Consider the following 24640-nt stretch of genomic DNA (forward strand, 5'->3'; position numbering starts at 1 on the left):
GTTTGCGCTGTTTAGTGTCATTTTGTCTTGAGAGTCTCTGTGTATCAAACTCCTCAGGTGAACAGAAGGCAAAGGCTCAAAGTTCAGCCCCAGGCCTTTGACATTTCAAGTAAATTGTTTGCTAACATGACCATCTACTAAACAATTTAGCTGCTAAATCGTTCTAATAGTGGACTGTATGGAGTGTCAGCCATATTGTTTGTTGTCTGATTTGTAAATTATTTAAATGCTGTAAACTTTTTTTCTTATACAGTTCACTCTTTTATGCACAATCCAATGGGAAAAAGACTGCTGAGCTCAAATAAATAAATATTATTAAATACAGACAAAGATCTATTGAATCATGGTATCATCCCTAAAACCAAAAAAACTAAAAAGTTGTATATGCAATAAACTAAACTATTATTGTAATTTTACACTACAAGATATGCATATAGAGCACTTTTTCTGTTGCACATTTACACAAGATACCACATTAGGTGCGTTTCCATTACAGATTTGCGCAAATCATTTGCAATATTTTCTAAATGTCGATAAAAAAACTATTGCGAAATGATGGCATTTCCATTAACCGATATTTTGCGACTAAAACTATTTTTTCATCTAACGATAAGTCATGGCAACGGATTTCGGTAAGTTGACGTATTTTTGCAACTACTGCACTAGCCATTATTTTTAATTGAAGAAGACGCAGTATGTATCTTTAGTGAAGCAGCGTGGAAAGCCACTTCTGAAATGTGCCGCGGCGCAGCTGGTATAAACAGAAGCATAAATAAATAGTGTAAATTAGGGGTTATCCAAGCATTAATGGCAAGAAAAGACCTTTATCCTTGACAGCAGCCACACATGAGGTGTTTCTTGGAGGTTAGTGCATTAAAGAATGATAATGTGACTTTTACATACGTCAGGTGACCTGTAAATGCGAAAACCTGTTTCCATAGCAGTTTTGCGATATATTTCTTTTATCGAATTGCCTGATACGAGCATAAAAACTTTTATACGGGTATATGGGAGTTTTGTGAAATTGACATGTTGGCTTATTTTCAATTCACAATTTCAATTTGCGCAATTTGAAGGGTAATGGAAACGCAGCTAGTCACTCACTCATTTTCGTTCTCTTTCCCCATAAAATGCACTACGTGGCATGCACCATATTGGAAATAGTGAATGAGAGAAGGAATAAGTGATTTTGGACCCATTTCCCTACCTGATGCAGTTGCATAAGGAATCAATGTGGTCTGCAATGCAGGACTATTTCACCCCTCCTTTGGGAGTTTGTTGTTTTTGGACGGGTAAAAGAAAGGGAGCACCCCACGCCTCCTCCGAGCCGTTTCCTCCTCTTAATTTTTCTCCATCTCAAAGAGCCCAAGAGCGGGAGAGGGAGAGATGGAGGTTGCACCTATAAAACAGCAGGGCCGGATGAGGAATGGCCTCCTCTGCACTGAGGGAGGGTGTAGTCCCAGAGCTGCTCTCTCTTGTGGGAAGTGCACTATAAATCTCTAGTCTCTTATCCGGCTGGTCTATTGATAAGCCCTGCACTGCTGGGGAACAAGAAAAGAGCTTGAGAGAGGAGGAGAAAAGAGGTACAAGAAAGGGACGGAGGGGGTTAGGAAAACATTTTGCACATGAATCACTTTTTTCTTTTATATTAAAAGATCAAAGTTATCTTGTTCTCCAATTTTAAGGAGACATTTAACAACTCTGACAGCTGTATGACATGATGTACTTAATCTAAACCCATTCAAACTCTTAGCGGTGCATTATTATTATTGCTCATACTTACGGTTAAGGGTTTTTAAATCCCTAATCCTAAATTGCAAACTTCAGGGCCTAACTCACATGAATGATGCTTCAAATTGAACCATGCGGTTGCTTTTCAAAGCGACTGAACATCTTAAAACTGTGTGAATCCTCGATGTTCAAACTATTGTTTCATGGAGATTTATAGAGATGCCTAAAGCAGGCTCTGGAGAGCTTGGGCAAAGTCCCAAAGCAGCACTGGTCACCCGTCATCACAGACGCTGGGGAACGTGCTAAATCTGTTTTTACATATCCAAGCAGAGTCGGACGTGTTGTAGCAAGGACACTGCAGCTCATAAGGAAGCATGCTCGTAAGCACATAAACGCACACACATTGGCGTAGTCGGGCCTGCTCCGCAATCACTTCAGCGTGATGAAGAGCCTCTACAGGAGTCTGTATTAATGGCGATGTGACGGACTGAGGCAGGGCAGACAAGCAGACGCACTCAAGTGAAATTGAAGGAGCACTTGACATTGATTTGACACAGACAGTTTGAAGATCAGAGGGGATTACGATGGACCACTTTTACTAGACACCTGAAATGTGTAACAACCCAATATTATACGATATCTTACAATTAGAGATTATTTTGACCGATACCAGATATTATTATATGATGGCTGATGCTAAAAAAAAAAATTACCTTCCTAATATCGGCCAATTCAGGTTATACATCAACAAAATCAACATCTGCTAATACTGGTCAGCACCACTATGGAAACCGATTAGTTGCGCATTTCTACTAACAATGCAAAGTACAAAACATGTCAGCACAGAAAATGATAAAACTTTATTTACAGTGTTGAAATAACATCAAAACATCACACAATGTCCAACAATGTGAAGATAGTGAGGACAGGAATGAAAAGAAATAAAAGATGGATGACATTCCACCAGCAAGGAAGAGATTGATTGATGGAGAGATGGAGAGAGAGTGATAGAGGATGTGAGCGATCCAGTGGAAAAAACAGCTATACAAGGATCCGAGCGGAACTTGGAGCGGTGGGACCAACACTAGCTCAGCACATACATGAGCCATGTTTGCAACTCCAGACATGGGCTAGTCTTTCCCAGAGCGTAGTTTGGTACATCCATGTGTCTTTGTGTTTGGAAACGGCAAAGGCATGTCCAAAGAAAAGATGGGATTTACATAACACGATCCTGTACATTTGGTGGGCCATCTCATTGAGATCCACCTGAAACGGAATGGAAAGAGTTAGTTCTGTTTGGGAGCAGGTCCAGTATAAACACAAGCAGAAGATAAATCAGTCTCTTCCCACACTGTAGAAGACACATGTGGCAGGGAACGTTTCCAATGCTGAAAATGGATCAGTGTCATTTTTCCTATATGAGAAAGAACATCATTTGCGTTTCTGGATTCATTCCAGATCTGATGTAAACATGAGAAACCTATTTATAACGATGAAACATAGAAAAACAGAAGGAGGATTAAGTTGGCTGTAGGACATTTATCAGAGGTTTTCATGCCCTGTGCATTGTCAGAAACAGTAAAAGGTAAATATATTGTACTTTCAGGGGTACAATAGCTTGTTGTTGGGGCAGAACCCTCAAAGGGACATCTCTGAACCTTATTTACCCATGAAAGTTTCATGGTAGTAATTCACCTTTTAGGGGTAGATAAGGTACTTTAATGGTTCTGCCCCAATGACAAGGCACTGAACCCTTAGAATACAATTTTTGCACTTTTTATAACCAAGGACTGGACCATTTGACGCACAGGCTGCTTTGTCTAAAGGTGTAAATCATCTAAATTTAGGCTGTTTGGTTTAGATCTAGGTGTAGATCATCTATATCTGGGGTACTTTATCTAGATCCATCTTGGTATCTTCTAAATATGGACTGATTGTCTTGATATAGCACTAGATCTAATGTTAGATCAACTAATCTGTATCAGGTTACACAAAAATTGCAAGGATTATGGTCTGAGGTGGTGCTCTACAGATAAACCTAGTCTTGAACTTAGTTTCTTTGACAATTCTCTACAGAAAATGCCTCTGCTTTTAGACTAGACTTGCTTCATGAAACTCTCCTAGCAATTTTTGGGTGAAAGCAACAGAAAGAGGGTGAAAAATAATGAAAGCAGAAAAGAGGGGCAAAGAGACAAGGAGATGGGGTGAATGCAGCTGAGTGAATCAGGGATGGAGACCTCGTCTCTTCGGAGGCTTATTCTGGAACAATGGAAACACGAGAGAGCAAGTAATGGTCTCCACATGGGTCCCATTCCGCATAACACCCCTGTCACCGCCATTACCACTGCGGCAGCAAATGTTAACCAGAGAGCCGAACTGGCAGGAAACAGAAAATGATAGGGGACAGACACAGATATAAGGAATCTTCTAGAATGCGGCCACTATTTTCTTTTGGATACGGGGGATGTCTGCAAGAGTGTGAGTGTGTGTGTGTGGAGTACCAGGACAAAATTCAACAGATGCCGCCCTGGTGCTAGCCATAATAAGTGCAATCTCACGACCCCTCCGTGTTTTCCCAACGTCCTCTCAGCACGTCTGACATTTAATCGCTCTCTCTCCCCAGAGCAGGGAGCCCCTTCTGGGGAACAGAAGAGTGAGGGGCGGTGGATAGGGGCTTAGAGCACAGCTGAAGGTGTCCTTGGTCTGCCAGTTTGCTTTGATATCCCAGGAGGTCACTCGAGATCATCACTGACCTTGACTCAGCACATTATTGAGAAATCTTTGAAGGACTTTTAAAATATGCCACTTATCAATACGCCCCTTGTCTTGATCTCTCAACACTGCTGGTTTTGTGTGACAGGGTTCACAACTATCCCATCCAACTTTGTATTAAGTTTTCACTGCTTTGACAAAGAGATCCTCACCTGGTGTCTTCACGGAGAGAGCTGCGTTCTTCTGTAGGTCTCGTTTGTTATCGAAAGACGGGTGAGGCGTGCCCCGTAGTAGTCCACAATGTAATCCGACCCATCTGATGGACCCACGATCTACACCAGAGCAAACAGAATGAGTCTCAAATGTCAGAGCAGCGTAGGGAGACCTACATAACAATGTAATCTTTCACCAGACAATTACATGATTCCACATTACACAATGATGAATACCAGGTGGGCTGGTAGGGTCCATCGACCTCCTCAGATGGCTCATGCTCGTACAATTGAATTATAAGACAGTAATGCCAAATTGGAAGCAATTTAAGTTTAACCCCAGGCAGTGCTGTAATTGAGGTTGCTTTTGGAGTCCTGGTGAGGAGGAGTGTCCCGAAGGACAGTCCCCAGATCAGAGCTTCAGTAATGAGCCTAGAGCCCAAACTGGGGCCCGTGCCAGTTCTGAGATCAGCTACTCTCCAAGCAACATGCTTGGACTGACGCACAAAGACGATGTAATGGCTTCCTGCAGGCGTATGTGCCCAACACCTGGCCCTGCCGGCTCCGCTCCGGGACGGGATGATAATGAGAACACACATCTGGTAGAGGGAGAAAGGCGCCCACCAAACACAGACACTGTGTTCTACCATATCGAGATTAGCGTTCGTCTGGCAGTGGTCCAATACAAGCTATTTCCTCTCGCTATGGTATCGGCCGAGAGTTGTCTAGATTGGTGTGGTGGTCAACTAGAGTTTCATGGTCTCTCATACCATTAACATTCGATCCATCAATTGATGCCTCCACTCTCAAACCTATGGTTTCGAGTCGCCGTTAATCTTGCATCATTACTTTCAAAAGGCCAAAACATGGTGCGACTTGCGGGAGGGAATATTGATGAATATAAATAACAGTAACATGTCCCAGGTGTTTATTCATTAGTTCTCAAAGATGCATTTCCCGGACGACGTGGCTCTTAGCGAAGGTAGTTTAGTGTATAAAATATGGGGTTTTAGAGAGGAGCGATGTGTGCAAATGGGGTCCTGAGGGAAGGGGATACTCTTTATCAAAAGTGTCACAATTTAAAAACGAAGAGGCCCGACAGTCGACAGCTAATTGAGAATGTTAGCGCGTGACAGCTTTGGCTGCCAGAGGCACTTCTTAAAAGCACTGCTCTCCCAGGGCCTTCAATAAGACATTAAGAGAACAATAAACACTGCAGTGGCCCTGTTAATCAAAGCCGCCACGGCCATTTCAAAAAATAAAGGCTTGCTTTATTTATCCACTGCGGCTAGAAGGAGCGGATTTTTCCGTGGAGGAACACAAAACGACTGAAGGAGTGATGATAAACTGGCAGGAGTGTGAAATTGTCAATGAATGGACAGGTATTGTTTTGAGGTAGTGTGCTGCAGGCGACTACGCATAATCGAACCAGGTACGTAGGATTTGACGCACACAATGTTTATGGAAGTCAGTACATTTGAAAGAGACTGAAAGGCTAGAGCTTAATAATGACGCATGATTCTTGAGACAAGCGACAACTAAGGTATCGTAACACACTGTCCTGTCCTGATCTTTTCCAACATGCTGAAACATGTCGTAAGACATCAGCTCATTCTTCCCCCGGCGTTCAGTAGCTCAGACACATCTGAGCAAATCTCAAAAAATGTTTGTTTTCACTAGCAGCGGGGGACGCAAACATTTCCAACATATGACGCAGCAGTCGGTGGATTTCTAAAGTACGTGTAATAATTATTCCTGGAGCCATCCTTCAACACGCATAAGAGCTTTCCATAAATATATGTCATCTCAGTGGTGTGTGGAAGTGGCAGCGGTGAGCAAATGTCTCTCATGTATAGCTTCATTCAGACCCGTGAGGCCTAATGAGAGCGGAGTGGGTGAGGTTAGGCCTAACAAGATGACAAATGGAGTGGCTTTTTTCTCTTGTCAGGTGTAGGGGGCCTTTAATAGGGGTTAGAGGAGTCCTGTGGGAGCGTGCGACTCGGGACAGGAGGAGGAGGAGGCGAAAACAAACCACGCTCTCATTAGCTCCTTTCACAGTGCTGGAGGCACCGGAGGAGAGACACAGGTGCCACTGAATACAAACACAAGCATTCAAGTACAAGTCAGTGCTGAGTCTCTGTGTCTGCAGCTCATTTAGGGAATTGTGGGTAGCGTCCCTCCCCTGGTTACTGCCCTAATATGCTAAAAGTGATCTAGTAGTCCTTTAGCACATGCTTTTAACCAAAGAGGCTTAGAGTATATTTATTAAAAGTATTGATCAAATGGCACAATGGTGATGGCTCATGAATTGCACTCTTACAGGATTTGTAAAGAAATGTCTGAATGATATTTCACCGTTATATAAATAAATAAAATATAATTAACGTTATTAATAAGGTAACACTTTAATTTAGGGACCGGTTCTCACTATTAACTAGTTGCTAACTAGCATGCATATTACAAGCATATAGGCTGTTTATTAGTACTTATAAAGCATATATTAATGCCTCATTCTGCATGACCACATTTTAGATATCTTAATCCTACCTCATACCTAAACTTTACTACTACCTTAATAACTATTAATAAGCAGCAAATCAGGAGTTTGAGGCACATGCATAGTTAATAGTAAGTTAAGAGGGAGAATTGTGTGCAGTTGCGCTTCGGGTGTCCCAAGTTCGAATCCCGCCTCGTGGACCTTTCCCGTTCTCGTCCCCCTCTCTGTCCCCCACTCACTTCCTGTCATATCTCCACTATCCTATCATGAAAAATGCCAAAATGCCCCCCCTAAACAATCTTCCCCCAAAATCTCAGTATGGGTAGATAATCGTAATAAGGAATATAAAAAAATAGCTATACAATTAAAAAAAAAGTTATTTTATAAAAAATTGTGTTTTGTATTTTATTATGCAAGACATCTTACGATATTTTCCTTAAGAAAAATGTAATTTCTTTTAAAAAATAAATGTTAAATAATTTCTAAATAATAAATTAATAAAATATGTAGTGCTGTCAAACGATTAATCGCATCCAAAATAAAAGTTTTTGTTTACATAATGTGTGTACTGTGTATATTTATTATGTATATATAAATACACATACATGCATGTATATATTTAAGAAAAATATGTTGTGTTTATATATTAAATATATTTATATATAATATAAATTATATGAATATAAATATATACATTTCAATATTTTCAAAATATATATTGGATGTGTGTGTATTTATATATACATAATAAATATACACAGTACACACACACACATATATATATATAATGTAAACAAAAAACTTTTATCTTGGATGTGATTAATCGCGATTAATCGTTTGACAGCACTATATGTAACCAAATAAAAGAAAAGAAAAGCACATTTCAAAAATCAAATATACTTTCTACCCTTGGTGAAAGCAAAATACAAAGTGAAGCAACACAATTACAGCCAATCGCAAAGAAAACACGCGGGGCATAAAACAAAACAAAAACTAAAATCTGAATAACTAATATGTTCATCAGTAACCAAAATAAAAGAATAAAATGGATCAACCTTTGAGAAAAAAAGCATGCATCAATAAATGGGTCAAAAGCCTTACCTGCATGGATATCAACATGAAGTCCACTAAGCTTCCAATTCCACAGAACCCCACAGTGCAGAATTTCAGTAGGCCTAAAAGCAAACAAAAAGTAATCCACATGTTAACCAGGAACATACTGTACTACAAAGCCTCCCATCCTAACCAGTTTGTGTCCAAAAACACTTTCTCTCTGGCTTCTCTGTATGACCACAAAGAAAAACAATTTTGAGGTCAAAGCTATCTGTTGTGGCTTCTTTTTGTGTGAAAGATCTTAAACTTACTTTAATGCCTTCCAGGTAGGATGGTATGCCACTTAATTAATATTCATGAGCCAAGTTAAGGTTTATAATATCCACGCATAATTGCCACAAAATAATAATTGCCACAATTTTGGTTTCAATTTAAGTAGGCCTACTTTGGATGTCCATTTGAAAACACCATCAGGAGCCCATGAGACCTGCAGTCAATTAAAAACCCCCTTCCATCCTGCGATTCAAACATAATTGCTGCTAATCATCTCTAATATTTCTTATAATTGGTCATTGAGGGGTTTAGGCATGTTGATTCCAGGACGGATATCAAAAAAGCCACCTGCAGAATGTCTTCTCAACAAGTCCAGGCCTTCCTTTGAGTCACACCTGGTCTGAACTGACCTCAGAGCTGTTGGGCCATTACGCTCTCAATGAACACGTCTATACAACTGACTCCAGCGTGGTGTGAGCCTGCCTTTCACAAAGAAGCCGAGAAGAAGGGGGACCTTCAAACACCCAGGCCCTTTTGTCCCAAAGCAGGTGCTTAATTGATCAGGAAGTCCTTAAAACGTGGAGAGAGGCAGAAAGACGGAGCTGTATCCCGCCTTGGGATTTAGATGTACGGCTTGAACTCATCTGCATGCGATGACAATAATTGCACTATGGGATAGACGAACACCATGAGATCTGATGGTAACTGTTTTAGTTAATTAGTTGCCGCACGCTGATTCGTTTTGTTAAAACAGCTGGTGCCAAAAAAAGAGCAAGGTGTTCATCGGTGGGTTTCTTGCATGTTCTGAAAGCAGCACGTAATCTACAGCTCTGTAAGGACTAATACTCTCGGCCTCATGTGTGAACAGCATGTACCTTTTATTAAAGTCGTGGTTGATTGTTTTTTTTTCTAGGCTTGATTGTGTATATGGGGTGCAGCCAAACATGTATTCATGCTTATTTTTAAAAAAAAAACACATTATTTTTCACATAATTCACCTTTATTCCACACCTCTCTGCCCCTCTCTGATAAACGCCCTGATTATTTCATGGTTTTATGAAGCCCCTCCCTCAGAAATGCATAATTGGCTCTGATTGGTTAGCTGATCCAGTGTGTTGTGATTGACTAAACCGCCTCTAGTGCGCGTCTGAACATCCCGCCCCTTACCTCAGCAGCATGTGCTCCAGTTGTATTGTAAACAATGGCATCATCTATATTGCTTATCAATTTGAGCCTGAATGAGACGAAGAGGATATTAGTGAAGAGGATCGCGCAGAACCTGTGCAAGCATGGCTTTTAATGGTATGTTTTTTTTTTTGTTTTTTTTTGTTGGTTCATACTTTTAGATACGCTGTTATTTGAAAGTGCTACTGCTTCTGTCAGATTTTTATATATGGCATTATCCTAATTAAAGCCTTAATACAGCACGGCAACTGCACACAACTCCATGTATAACGCTTCTCATTGATGTGTGAAAATGAGAAAAAGTGTATAATTGGAACAGTTTGTTGGAGCTGATCTGACGATCTGAATGAGAGAGAGATGCAGAGCAGGGCGACACGAGTGACAGTATTATGAAGCACTGCTTTAAACATATGATTTTGAAACTTGTAAATCCATTAAAATCGTTAAAAGACAAAATCGCGATTCATATATGAATAGATTTTTACGCCCACCCCTAGTTTTCTCTTCCTCTTCTCTAAAGCAGTGCAGCATGGCCTCGCCCCCTTCGTTACGTGTTCCCGGGGGCGAGGTTTATCTGGGTCCGTGACGTATCTGACCCGGGAATTAACTCGTTGTAGTCCCTTACCAGTCGTTTTTGTAGGCATTAAACTGCCAGAATTTTAAAAGACGATATCTCCGTTTCCACTGAACTTTCAGCATTGTAACTTTGCAGATATTGTTTATGCTTTAACAGCAACATTACACACAAACTAACGTTAAAAAAGTGACATCGCAATCAACCACCCCTTTAAAAGCTCTACCAAGCTGTTTCATGACATCAGTGTGCACTGGGATTTCTCTCAGGGGTTTATTTTCAAAATAGGCGTGGATCTGGTGGGGATTGTTAATATCGTTGTCAAAGGGGAAGGTCTAGAGTTCTTAGAACTAACAGAAAGGCCAGAAAAACACTTTAATAACCAGTCTTTAATCAAAGTTGGTTTTTTGGCTTTAAAGCCATGGCAGATGGAGGGACTCCCACAAAACCTGTTTAAAACATGAACAGGTCACATGTAAATTCAAGAGCTTTTTTAACATTTTATATTGCTGACAAAGTATCTCTTTAGTTAGGCATTATTTTTTTATTACAACTAAACACATTTTTCCCTGAAAAAGGAAAGTTTAAGTTCAATTTTTTATTTTTCTATAATGTACATTACTCCCTAAGCTGATTCTCACTACTATAATATGGTAAATATTTATTGCATTGTTGTAAAAAAACTAAATAGATCAGTGTTGTTATTATTAACTAAAACTATTAAAAAAACATTTTTGTTCATTCAAAATAACGCTGACATAAAATGAAATATTTGATGAAAAACTAAAAGTTTAGCACAGACATGCTGCCTTGGCAAATAACTGATTAAGTACTATAATTACTGACTGAAATAAAACTAAAACAACAAATAAATAAATAATAATTTTAACAATAAATAACAATAAATTTTTATTTAATTTAGAATTTGAAAAAAAATAATAAAAATGACAAAAGCACAAAAAATACTAAAACTTAACCAAATTAAATTGCAAACTGAAAATATAAAAGCTAATACAAAATAAAAATTAATAGTACAGTATATAAATAGTCCTAAAATAACAGATTATTTTAATGAATTTTATAAGTGCTTCCTTAAAGTCTGTAATTTTATGTGCATCTTTTTCTTGCTATTGTTAAACTGTAAAACAAAATTAAATAAATAAATCATAATCGAGATTATATATGCCACCCAGCTCTCTAGATTTCGTTACCAGGATTGGGCATTGAGAAAAAAACACTAATCTACAATTATATTGGTTACTGTCATACCATAATCATAATAATGATCAGAATATATCCATAATAATTGTCGGTATCAGATCAAATTTCCATGTCAGTGCTGAAATGTCCATATCTGCCTTTTCAAATCAACAAGTGCAAGAAAAATCAGTCTGTGTGATTCTTATTCTGAGAACATCTGGTGAAAAGGTGTGACCTTGGAAAGGAAACAAGAGATGATGTCAACAGCAGAATATCCAGGACCGATTCTGTCTGTTCGAACGGTCCCCTGTGGTTCAGCGCAGCACAAGCATGAGATATTTTCTTGCGTTGTTGATGGGTAAATGGGTGCCAGAAATACGGGATTTCGGGCTACGGCACACAGCTAAAGAGCTGAGAGAATGCAATGTTGGATCCATGGCCTAGAGGTCTACACATTTAGCCAAGTTCGAATCTGGTTTGCAACATTTGCAGATTTGACTTTCCTATCATTAAATCTCATAGTGTCTATAAAGAATGGACCAAAAGACCAACAATAAAAGTCAAGTAGTACTGTCTTACCCAAGGCTGGATATCCCAAGTAAAACCGATCCGCCCCAATCCATCCCAAGAAGAGTGACAGGGCAACAGCTACTTTGTATGAATAACCACTCCTAATGTAAAACAAAACACATCCATGTTATTCAAAGATATTTACATATTATTCACAAATATGAATAATCTATACTCAAACTCAAAGTAAGTTTGACTTACACATTTCGACACGGGATGCTTTTGTTAAACCCGACCTCTTCACCGCTGAATTTGAACTGTGTTCCATTGGACAGCCGACAGCTGATGTTTGGAGCAGGTAGACATTCCACTGCAATGAAACACAGCCTTAGACTCCTGATTTAATAGTAATGTAGTGACATGTAGCTAGAATCAGGCATATTCTGGCATTAAAGACATATGTGACTCTGGAGCGCAAAACCAGTCTTAAGTCACTGGGGTATATTTGTAGAAATAGCCAACAATACATTGTATGGGTCAAAATTATCCATTTTTGTTTTATGCCAAATATCATCAGGATATTAAATAAAGATCATGTTCAATGAAGATATTTTGTAAATTTCCTACTTTAAATCAAAACTTTATTTTTGATTAGTAATATGCATAGCTAAGAACTTCATTTGGACAATTTTAAAGGTAATTTTCTCAATATTTAGATTTTTTTTTGCACCCTCAGATTCCAGATTTTCAAATAGTTGTATCTCGGCCAAATATTGTCCTATCATAACAAAATTGTGTGTGTGTGTATATATACACACACACACACACACACACACACACACACACACACACACTAAGTATAATATAATTATAGCAATTAATATAAATTTTCATTATGCATTATATTATTTACATTATATTAATAAATAGAAATAATAATACATAAAAATACATTAAATATATCTGATATAATATTGTATTACATGATTATATTATAAGTTATAAAAATGTGAAATTATAATAAATTATACATAATATAAATATATATTATATAAATGTATAACATTATCATATAGTAAAAAAAATGAAACTATTTATTATAAATTACATATTTTATATAGTTGTATTATAATTATAATATTCATAAAATATATATATGTATACACTACAATAGCAGCATTTAAAATAGTGAAACATATGTACATAGCCGACCCACCCCAAGCCAGCCGGTCCTTGCAGTTTTCTGGTTCTTGAGTTGCATCATCTATTTTGGGTTCTTTACACAGATACCTGAGCACTGTCAAGGAGAAATCAAGCACTTGTCTGTATCAGTTAATGTTGCTTTATGATAAATACCACTTGGTGTTTATATGATAAAGCAACATTAACTGATACAGATTTCCACTTGTGATGGATGAATGATTGACATGAGCCATCAGTAGACAATCAGCTTGACACTTATAGACATAGAAATGTAATCATTTGTACATTTATGTAATAAAAACCCATCTGAAATGTTCAAACAGGTCTAAACCTAATCTAATGTCATGCAATGTAGGGCATATTGAGTATAGCGTTCTGCATCACTCCATACAAGATTGAATCACAAATCTAGAACACAACACCTAATATTTGTACTCTAATTATGTAAAATACTGACTTGTAAGTTAAATTAGTACATTTATATTAAAAACAAACATCAGTGACAGCGGCAATGCTAGCTAGCCGGCTACTATTTAAACGATCCCAATATATTTAGGCGATTTTGAAAGGATATTGTCCCAGCCGCAGTTTATCACAGCTGTCCACATCGTCCCCCAGGCAGTGGATGACAGTCAGGCAGAAGGTGAAGATGATAAGCGGCAGTGTTGTTGACCGAAAGCGCAACAAACTCCTCCAGCGCAACGCCATGTTGAAATGTCACGTGACTGCCGGAGCTCTTAAAGAAACAGTGCACTAGATTCGCAGCACACATAGCATGTAAGTCTCTCGTAATTCTCCTATTTATCGCCTTTAACTTTATGCATGTACTTAATAAAGCCAGATTGTTTGGATAGAGCACGTTTGTACTTAAACCCAAGTGTCGGTTCAACTTATTCGCGGTGTCTGATGCTGATAATCAACTTTATAACCGGCTAACTGCGCTAACCTGTGTCACATAATAGCGTTTGTGTATGAGGTTGTATTTTCATTCCTCTCAAAGTTATGGTTTATTGTTGATATTTGAAAACAAAGCACGTTTCGATTGATAAAATGGTTCTTTATTGCCTTATTTAGACTGTCATAGAGCACTGATTTCAATGGTGACTCGGTGTTTTACGCGTATACACCTGTTTGTTTGCGTTAATATAAATTATATTATACGACATTATATAAATAATGCTTTTTAAAGAGTAGAAATACAAACACCGCCTTATTCTTCAGTTACATACTGGTTTCTTTGATAACTTGTGTTAAACGTAAATAAAGTTCGCCGAAACTTGAATGATCACGCACTTCCTGGTTCCAGGTGAGGCTCGCGCAGGTGTAAACAGACAAAACAGGACTCAATCTCAGCCCAAAACAACTCTTTAAATGCTGGATTGTGTTTTATGAGGGATTCCAAGTTTTGATTTAACCTCAAGACCAAGTGTATGGACATAAGTATTGTAGGTAAGGCAGATACTCTCACTTTAGATTAGCTGGCTGCTCACCTGAACAGAAACTACTAAATGATCATTTGAGAGATATGGTTACAGGTTATAGAAATCAATACTTGAATCTTAGACTAATTGCTGTTTGATCATATGAAAACAAATGCATGATATCATCTTAAATTTAGTAAGACCATCTTTTGATTATTTATGAATTTATGAAAAGACAGGTCAACGTGGAAATTAATAAAACTTCTTAAAAAACAAGTCTTATGAGTTATACTGATCTTTTGTGTGTGTAATATAAATATGAAAATGTTTGATTCAGGTCATTAAATTAATATTATTATGGTAATGCTTGATTTTACAGTGTCCTTGTTACACTTTACATGTACTTTACTTTTATAATAACAATACATTTTGCATAATTACATGCAAGTAACTTTAAGCCAAACCCTAATCCTTACTCTAACCATATAATGATGAGTACATGTGGTTAATAAATATAACTCGGTACTTAAATGTATTATTATACTGTAACAAGGACACTTTAAAATAAAGTGTTACCTTTATTATTGCTGACAAGAATTATAATAACTATTATAGTTGCATTATTATTATAATTCTCTACATAACTATTTCGAAACATTAACTGTTTGGTTCCTGTCATCCATTAAATAATAATATTTCGGCAATTTATATCATTTTGAATGGAAATTACACTCAGAAATAAGAATTTTAATGTATACAATTTCCATAAAATTATTTTAAAAAGCCCAATTGAGTTAGTACTTGTAACTTTATTGACTAATCATTTCTAAAATCAAATCGAAGCTTAAAAGTATCCAAATATCCATTTCCTTCTACTTTCACAGGTCAAGCTGCACTGAGTTTTCAAGATAACGACAATGTATGAGAACGTACCGACAGGTATCGCTCATTTTTGTGATTTTCATCTAAGCAAGCATACTATGTCTTTAATCCGTCTTTGCATGGTTAATATCTGGATTGTGTGTGTTCTCAGTGTCTGCTTCCGAGCGGCAGCAGGTGCTCCAGGCCTTGGAAAGACTTCAGTCCAAGCTCGTGCAGAGGGAAGAGTGGACCCACAGCGACAGGTTTGGCACACTGAAGGAAGCCCTGCAGAGCCCTCTGTTCGGCCACATCCTCACCCTGCAGCACTCCGTCAAACAGCTTAAAGACCAGGTGAGACTTCCTCTAAATTAGATTATATAGACATAAACCTTTAAAGACAGACCTACTGTGAGCTTTGAAATTAAATTAATTAATTATTATAATATATCTGTTTATATTATAATTAATAAACTATACCGTTCAAAAGTTTGGGGTTGGTAAGATTTTTAGATGCTTTTGAAAAGTCTCTTATGCTCACCAAGGCTGCATTTATTTGATTAAAAATACAGTAATCAGTAATATTGTGAAATATTATTACAATTCAAAAGAACTGGTTTCAGTTTGAATATATTTTAAAATGTAATGTATTTCTGTGGTCAAAGCTGAATTTTCAGCATCATTACTCCATTCTTCAGCGTCACATGATCCTTCAGAAGTCATTCTGATATGCTGATTTGCTGCTCAAGAAACATTTCTTATTACTATCAGTGTTAAAAAAAAAACTTGTGCTGCTTAATGTTTTTATGGCAACCATGATAGTTTTTTTTTTAAGGATCAGGTGCAGTGCTTCATGAGATGAATAGTTTATTCCATCATAAAAACAGTCTTGAACCTTTTTTTTTTTTCCTTTCTTTAAATTTAGTGCTTCATTTTTTTTCTTTTTTTTATATTTCAAATGAAAAATATATATTTTTAATGTTTTGCTTAAATCACTTTGTAAATTTTTTTTTTTTTTCTTTTTTTTTTTCTTTTTTTGCAATTTTTTTCCCAATCTTTTTCTTTTTTTTTTGCTTCAAAATGTGATTAATTTCAAGCCTGGTTGGTTTGGTTCATGTCTTATAACATGTAGTAATTGAATATATATTTTTAAATATCTATATATGAAGTAAATGGGGGAAAACAAATAATTCCATGAATGCTTATACAAATAAAAATCTGAAAGCCTCAGCAGCCCTTTACAGTAGCCTTTTATATTAATTAAAATAATAAATAACGGACCAGTAATTCTGGTATGTTCAAATATGAAAATGAAAATCAACGTCTCAAGATATTTCCAACTATTTGAATTTTTTATTATTGTATATCAAACTACATTCTGAAGACAAAAAGTGATAGTTGCATTGGAAATACTTATTGCTAGGGTGTTTTTTCCCCACACTACTAGCTTTTTTAATTAACTAATGATCATATAATGGCAGATTTTTGTAAATGTCATTGATGTTGAAAGTTAAATACACTATTTATGTTTCCGTGCATTAAAATGCAAAAGAATCTCCAAGGTCAGATAAAGCGCAGTATGTTAATATGTATTCATAATGCCAGATCAGCATAGAAATCACGTCATTAATTTAAACTCAAATAACTTAAAAAAATGAACTTGTTTGTTTGCATCCCATCCTAGTATGCAGGCTGGTGAGCATGTATTTCTTATCCACACACTCGCGATGCTGAAAGTCCCTTGTCCCTATTTGTATTCAGTCTGAGTTTTTATTGACACAAGAAACCTCTAACAATAAACAATCCGCACACCAAATTAAGATAATGGCAATAATGGAAGATCGCCTTCATATTCTAAGTGCTGGGAAGGTCAGACGTGCGCCTATGAATGCGTCAGGTGAAAAACCTATCAAGTATGTCGAGGCGGGCAACAGCCGGAGTTTCTATCAAGCCTTAATATCTACTGTCTGAGTTTGAGTAACTGCTTTGTCGGAGATGTATCGATGAAATAGTCTGGAACCTGCTCTGTCAGCCCGGACTAAATAAGCACAAGACTGATAAGTTCCCACAGTAAGAGTCTAAAGGTCATTAATACATTACCTGTTGGGGACTAGCGAATACTGCAGAGGAATGTATTGATTTTTTTTCCCTTTTATTTTTTTCCTTCCTTTCCTCTGCCTGTAGGACATGGCTGTTCCTCTGTGGGCTGTTTTATCTTTTAGATTTACAGCATATGGTTTATCCCAAATTATTCGGACAATCTGTATGAGTTAATGGTTGATAAACAGTTTATTTATTTATTTATTTATTTGTATACTTAAAACAATCAGGTTTTTATATACAAATTAGTAAATGGGCACAATTGTTGTACTATTATTAGTATTAGATTTTATTTTCTGTATAGCTTTAGAATTGACTTTGTACTCTCTACTCTGTAGTTAAGCAGCTTGCCTCCGGACACATGCACCGAGTTCAGTTTCTCCAGGAAGGGTCAGCTGATCGTCAGTGCGAGTCGTCCCTCCAGCAGCCTGGGATCCGTGGTGTCCAACAGTACAGCTTCAACTAACGTATCTTCTGAGCAGCTTCAGAGATGGATACATGCAGCGGCAAAGGTGGGATGTATTTTATGTCATTTTTCTTTGGATAAAGATTGTTTTATTTACCATGCCAAATATTGAGCATAATTTCTACTATGTTTTGGTTCAGCTTGCATTGTTTATCTTCACTGGATTTTTTAACCTAGGGAAGAAAGACAGAGCTCATCAGCCTGCAGAAGCCGTTGTCTGGAGGTCTGGGTTTCAGTGTGGTTGGCCTGAGACCAGAGGGGGTCGGCAGTCACGGTGTGTTCGTCAGACAGGTGCAACAAGGGAGCGTCGCAGACAGGTGAGACCGCTCTGTTTATTCAGAAATCCGTCCCTTTTGCTGCACATGCCACATTCTGCAAATATCTTCGTTGTTTTAGGTCAGTTTCTTTGTTTGGACATACTGGAGTAAATTTTAATGTTTAAAATAAATGTTTGTTGACAGATATATAGTGTACCTATTTATGAATTTGTTTACGAAGCTAAATGTTAATAATAGTAATAACATTTTAGCATATTTGATATTTATTATTTATTTATTTATTATTTCAAACTAAATTAATCACATGGATAATAATAATGATATTTCTTATCTCCAGGGATGGGAGATTGCAGGAGAACGATCAGATTCTGGCGATTTACGGGATTCCTCTGGATCAGAGCGTGACGCAGCAGCAGGCCATCGCTCTCCTCCAGCAACAGAGAGACCGAGTTGAGCTGGTGGTTGCCAGAGACACTGCAGCCAAACCCCGACTCTCCACATCTGGACCCATTCAGACGGTACGGCTGTTTTAAATGTCACTGCATTGTGTTGTCCAAAGTGTTTAACTTGGACTTTGTATCTCTTTAGGTCTCCAGCAGTTGGGGAATCTACTTTGAAACTGTAGCTTGATGGTTTATACATCAAATATGGCACTTGTGGGACTTGTTGGATGGCAGTACAGTGCCTATAAAAAGTCCTCATACCTTTTTACCACATCAATCTACACTCTATACACCATAATGGCAAAGCAAAAAATGGGTTTTTAACATCTTTGCAAATTTATTAAAAATAAAAAACTTAAATGATTCCATTGCATAAGTAATCATACCCTTATCTGGGACAGTTGAAATTTAACTCTGGAGCATTCATATTGCTTGTAGATGTTACTGCACTTTGAGTGACGTTAACCTGTGGCAAATTCAATTGAAAATGCATATCAGAGCAAAAACCAAGCCCTGAGGTCAAACAAACTGCCTGTAGAGCTCAGAGACAGGATTGCATCAAACCACACATCTGGGGAAGAGTTCAGAAAAAAATTATGTTGCATTGAAGTTTCACAGAAGCATGTAGTCTCCGTTACCCAAGAAGTTTGGAACAACCAGGATTCTTCTTAGAGCTGGCCTCCTAGCCAAACTGAGCAATTGATGGAGAAGGGCTTTGGTTAGTGGTGATCAAGAACCTGATGGTCACTCTAGTTGAACTCCATGATCATATGTGGAGATAGGAGAAATCTACAGAAGGACAAACATCACTGCAACACTCCACCGATCTGGGCTTTATGGCGGTGTGGCCAAACTCAATCCTCTCCTCAGTGAAGACAAAAGAAAACACTTGGAATTTGCAAAAAAGCACCTAAAGGACCCTCAGACTCGGAGAAACGAGATTATCTGGTCTGATGAATCTCAATTTCAAGCATCATGTTTGAAGGAAACCAGCTCTGCTCATCACCTGCAGATTACCGTCCCAAAAGTAAAGTGTGCTAGTAGCAACCTCATGCTATGGGGCTGTTTTTCAGCAGCAGGGACTGAAGGACTCGTCAGAGTAGAAGAAAAGCTCAATGCACCAAAATATTGAGATAGCCTTAATGACAACCCAGTCCAGAGCATTCAGAACCTCAGCCTGGGCAGAAGGTTTACCTTCCAACAGGACAGTGACCCTAAGCACACAGCAAGAGTGGCTTATACACAACGCTGTGAATGTCCTTGAGTGGCACAGCCACAGCCTGAACTTGAACCCAATCAAATATTTCTAGAGAAACCTGAAAATGTGCATGAGTCCCCATCCAACCTGACAGAGCTTGAGACGTGAAGAGATGAGGAGAAGAATGGCAGATAATTGCCAAATTCTGATGTGCAAAGCTTGTCGTATCTTATCCCAAAAGACTTGAGGCTGTAAAGGTGCTTCAGCTAAGTACTGAGCTAAGGGTATGAAGACTTATGCAATGTACTTATTTCAGTTTTTGTATTTTTAATTAATTTACGAAGTTGAGACAATTCTGTTTTTGCTTTGTCAATATGGTGTATGGAGTGTAGATTAATGTGGAAAAAAGTAATTCAAAGCAGTTTAACATGAGGCTGCAACATAACAAAACATGAAAAAAATGAAGGGGTATGAAGACTTTTTATAGGCACTGTAACTTGAAACACCATTGGTTCTCTGTGACTAAACATCACGGCATCAAACGTTCACCTTATTTGATTAGAACTCCAAATTGCAGCCTCCGATCACTTCAAACCATCACTGATAGGGGAAAAAAAGCTTTTTCTGTTCCTCAGAAAAGATAACAGCATTTAGGCTTGAAACGAAGAGAGGAAGCATAAATAACAATATTGGGTGAACTGATCCATTAGGTTAAGTACCAGTTGCATAAGCTGTTTCCGCCACAAAGTCAGTAGAAAGTAAGTCAAAATTCAGAATTTATATCCCCCCCCCCCCCCCCCCCACGTTTTTATCTTCCAATTTTGTATCTTGCAATTCTGAAAAAAAAAGTGTGCTATGTGAGATGAAAGAGCTACGGAGCCCTTTAGCGCTCATGGTGGGGGAAAGATTTCGGGGTGGGTGAAAAAAAAATTTGGGGTGGGAGGAAAAAATATGTTTCAAATCTTTTGCGTTCCCTCGCAAAGATGTTTGCGTTCTCTCGCAAAACTTTTGCGTTCCCTCGCAAAACTTGAGAGAAAGAGAACGCAAAGTTTTGCGAATAAATAAATAAATATATATATATATATATATATATATATATATATATATATATATATATATATATATATATATATATATAAACAATATAGTTATTTTTGCTTTGAATAAGGTCTTTATATCAAAATTTTTGATACCATAGAAATTTCATAATTCTTGTTACCCTGTGTCAATATCACAAAAAAAACCTAATACTAGCCTAAATTTTAAAAAATACAAACTCAAGCTCACTGAAGACAAGCAAACACTCAGCGATTAAATTAGAATAAGAAACGAGCAATAGGACAACAACAAAAACTACAGTAGAACAAATAAATGTTTAAAAACATTGCATATTGTTCACTGTGTAAATTAAATATATATTTCTTCTTATTAAAGTTACAAAAGTGAAGAGTTTTGAGAGATTTTCTCTCTTTTGTTGTTTGATTAGCATCAATGACAGACAGCAGGAATGTTAGACTGCTGTCACTTTAAGAGCTGCCCGGATCCAATATACTGTTACACACGTTTTCTTTCTCAGCTGTTTGCTTTCACTTAAGACCTAAATTACTGTGTTTACGAGGATACTTGCAAAGATGGGCATTTTGACACGTACAAGTGTGTGTAAGTAACCGCTTCAGGCCTATAAAGCGGCAAAAATAACTCCCAGTACTCCAATGCGCACATATAGTAAAATGAGTTTTCTTTTGCTGCTCATTGCGTTTCAACGGCTTAAAATCACTTGTTTTTAAACCGCAGTGTTTAAAACGTGCAAATGATACGTTTTCATGACCACGTAGAGCGTGTAACTGCGATAGATACGATAGTCCAAAATCTGTTACGGTTAATCGTGTCTATCGGTAAATCGCCAGAAATACTTAGGAACATGCTATTAGTATTAGCACTAACTAATTTATTATTGCCTATTTAATAAGCCCAATATTTCCTAAGGCCTAACAAACTGTACTTAGTTTATATTGATTTTTTGATTCACAAACATATACAAATTATCAACTCCAGTGACAGAAATTATAAAAAATTGCTTGAGGATCTTGATTTAACCTGCCTGAGCTGCAAACAGTAATTCAGCCTAAACTAAGAGTATATTTATTTGTCCTGTTCCCATTGTTGTTATGTGATCCCCAGGAACAATACAGCCCTTAAAACATCCTGTTATAATCTGAACGTGTCTAAACCAAAAACAGAAGGAGAACAAAATGCGCAAACTTTCTCAGGTTCATCCGAAAGACCTTTGTACCACCGAAAGAAATAAACTCGGAAGAGGAAGAAAATGAGGCTGGAAAGACCAACAGTCAGTAGATGAACTGCATTAACCTAAGCCTTCGACAATAAACACAACACTTCCCTCTCGTCTACTTTAATTAAGTGCCCAAACCTAACCACTCTCAAATTAACGGCGAATACACGCAGCGATTTCCTCTTGCTGGAAAAATGACAGTAGTTTTGATTTGGTCTTTGCATTGTAAGCTTGTGTGTTTCTGCTCTGTTGATGCTTATTTTTTCGATTTGAAATGTTTAATATCCTTAATTCGGGACCATGTCCTGCATATCATAGCCAGACTTTGGTTTAATTTGTGTGCTGTTCCATTTCAGAGTTGTGTTTAATGGACCAAAAGTCTGGTTTTCATTTGATTGCTTGTTGCCTAGCCAAACTCTGTCACCAGATGTCAACAAAGTAGTCAGTGCCGCTGAACTTGTTTATAAGTCAGATTAAGTGTCTGTTTGTTGCGCTCTATGAAATAAAATAGATTTTATCACAAACATGACTTAACACCGCAAACGCAGAAGGAAATAGAGTGTACAGAAGGCTTTGCCAAGATGTAATACTGACGATTATTGTGATGTATAAAAAAAAAATCACCCATTTTTTTCACCCAAAAATTTCAGTAGGAAAAAAAAATTTGTTCTTAAAGGAATCAAACAAACTTTTAAACCATAATAATAATAATAACAATTTTAGTAATATTTATGCCAGTTTCAGTTTAACTCAAATAATTCTCAAGTTTTGTAAGTAATTTAAGATATATATACAAATATTTAGAATTGTGAATTTGTGATTTAATATGATTATTTCTAATACACTTTTATTAATTTACAATTTTAAATTGTTAGCTCTATTTTATCTTGTTTGTTGTAGAAATCCCACGTTTAATTTAAGCTCTTTTTCAAAATATAATTACTGTACAATTTTTAAGAAATATATATATATATATATAAAATTAATTAATTCATTAATTAATTATAGTGATTTACAATTGTGATGAAATATTATTTTCTTTTTTTGGTGACCTGGACATGTTTTCCTGAGATTAACCCTTGATTTTTTTTTTTGTTTTTTTTTTTTATGATTAACATTTTTATTCAGTCTCACAACAGAAATACATATCACAATTCACAGTTCGAAAGAACTGTGTACAAACAGATGCCATGAAGCCGTCCACTTGTACCAAAGGAGAGGAAGAAAAATAGAAGATTAGAGATTCACCCTTGTTGTAAAATTTAAGCCCTTATTACTTAACTCCAAACGCATTATTTCCTTATGTTTAAATACCTGTCAATCTGAGACTTGGGAATTACTAATGTCAATCATCATATGTCAGCTTAAAAGCTTCGCAATGAAGTCGTCACTCTGCAAGCATGTATTATGTCCTCTTGCTAACCCCATATTCAAACAGACCCCCACCTTCCCTTCCATTTCAATCTATTCTCTTATCGTTTAAAGCTGAGAAAATATTTATCTATTTAAGATTGTTAGGACCCCAAGGGATCACTGCTCCATTCCTTAAATGGGGGGGAGCAGGAGCAAATGTAGCTGAGGTATGTTTTTCCCCACTTCCCCTGCCCTTCTATCTCTCTGTAGACCCAGACCTCTGAAGCCCTTGAAAATATCTTGAATCCTAATTATACTCCATTGGAAAGTTTCATGCAGGCAAGACTTGTGTTGCACTGCTCCGGGATTCCCGCTCCTGGAGGAATAACATCCAAGCCTTTTCCCAACAGAGATGTTTTCTGCCTCCCACAATGGCTTTCTCATTAACCATCGCTAATGTATATATGTTTATGTAAGCTGCGGCCTGAAGGAAATACGGCTGTTTATAGAAAGAAATATAGCTGTATTTGTTGGGTTTGGGTCATCAATGTTTGCTGTGTTTGAATCCTCTAACAGATTTATTATAGGATTGCCAGGCATGTTCAAAGGAATAGCAAACTTAAAAATGACGTTTCTTGAAACTTTTAGTCTTTTTGCAGAAGCATAATTGTTTAAATGGTTTTGTATGTTTTCGTTTTGCATTTTATTTTTAGTTTTTTTGTTGTTTTTAGTTTTTTTTTGCATTTTGTTTTACTTTTAGTTTTTGTATGTGTAGTTATTTTATTTTTGTTTTATTTTTAGTGTTGTAAGTTGTGTTTTCTTTTTGTTTTTGTTTGTTTGTTTGTTTTTGGGGGGGTTTTGTGTGTTTTGTTTTGCATTTATTTTTATTACGATTTTGCATTTTATTAGTAGTTTTTGTGTTTCGTCTATTGTTTCTTTTTGTTATGTTTATTTTATTTTTATTTTGAGGTTTTATTTTGCTTATTTGTTTTTTCTTTTTTCAGTTTTTAGTTTTTATTTTCTTTTTGTTTCTTTTTTTTACATTTCTTTTTAGGTTTTTGTATGTTTTGTGTTGCGTTT

The 24640-nt window shown here is 36.9% G+C and overlaps 2 protein-coding genes across 6 annotated transcripts in view; one reads left to right on the plus strand and one right to left on the minus strand.

Annotated features, from left to right (window-relative positions):
- Nucleotides 1–2570: 2570 nt before the first annotated feature.
- Nucleotides 2571–13858, minus strand: tm2d1 (TM2 domain containing 1; the record flags this gene model as incomplete). Its single annotated transcript, XM_079425931.1, has 7 exons — nucleotides 2571–2997; nucleotides 4656–4775; nucleotides 8254–8327; nucleotides 12017–12108; nucleotides 12209–12317; nucleotides 13164–13237; nucleotides 13725–13858. The coding sequence occupies 6 exons, from the start codon at nucleotides 13856–13858 to the stop codon at nucleotides 4665–4667; spliced, it is 594 nt and encodes a 197-aa protein (XP_079282057.1). The 3' UTR covers nucleotides 2571–2997; nucleotides 4656–4664.
- The window catches only part of LOC306875404 (inaD-like protein), a 122818-nt gene continuing 112036 nt past the window's right edge, over nucleotides 13859–24640 (plus strand). For 4 of the 5 annotated variants that reach the window (XM_079425926.1, XM_079425930.1, XM_079425928.1 and 1 more), the window contains exons 1-6: nucleotides 13859–13927; nucleotides 15456–15510; nucleotides 15605–15783; nucleotides 17868–18041; nucleotides 18173–18312; nucleotides 18611–18791. In XM_079425926.1, coding sequence (XP_079282052.1) covers nucleotides 15489–15510; nucleotides 15605–15783; nucleotides 17868–18041; nucleotides 18173–18312; nucleotides 18611–18791 — 696 coding nt within the window. In that variant the 5' untranslated portion in view covers nucleotides 13859–13927; nucleotides 15456–15488. Of the gene's footprint in view, nucleotides 13928–14456; nucleotides 14600–15455; nucleotides 15511–15604; nucleotides 15784–17867; nucleotides 18042–18172; nucleotides 18313–18610; nucleotides 18792–24640 lie in introns of all 5 variants that reach the window. The other variant, XM_079425927.1, reaches the window with a different exon arrangement.

This window comes from Barbus barbus, assembly GCF_936440315.1.
Source record: "Barbus barbus genome assembly, chromosome: 9".
Lineage (NCBI taxonomy): Eukaryota > Metazoa > Chordata > Actinopteri > Cypriniformes > Cyprinidae > Barbus > Barbus barbus.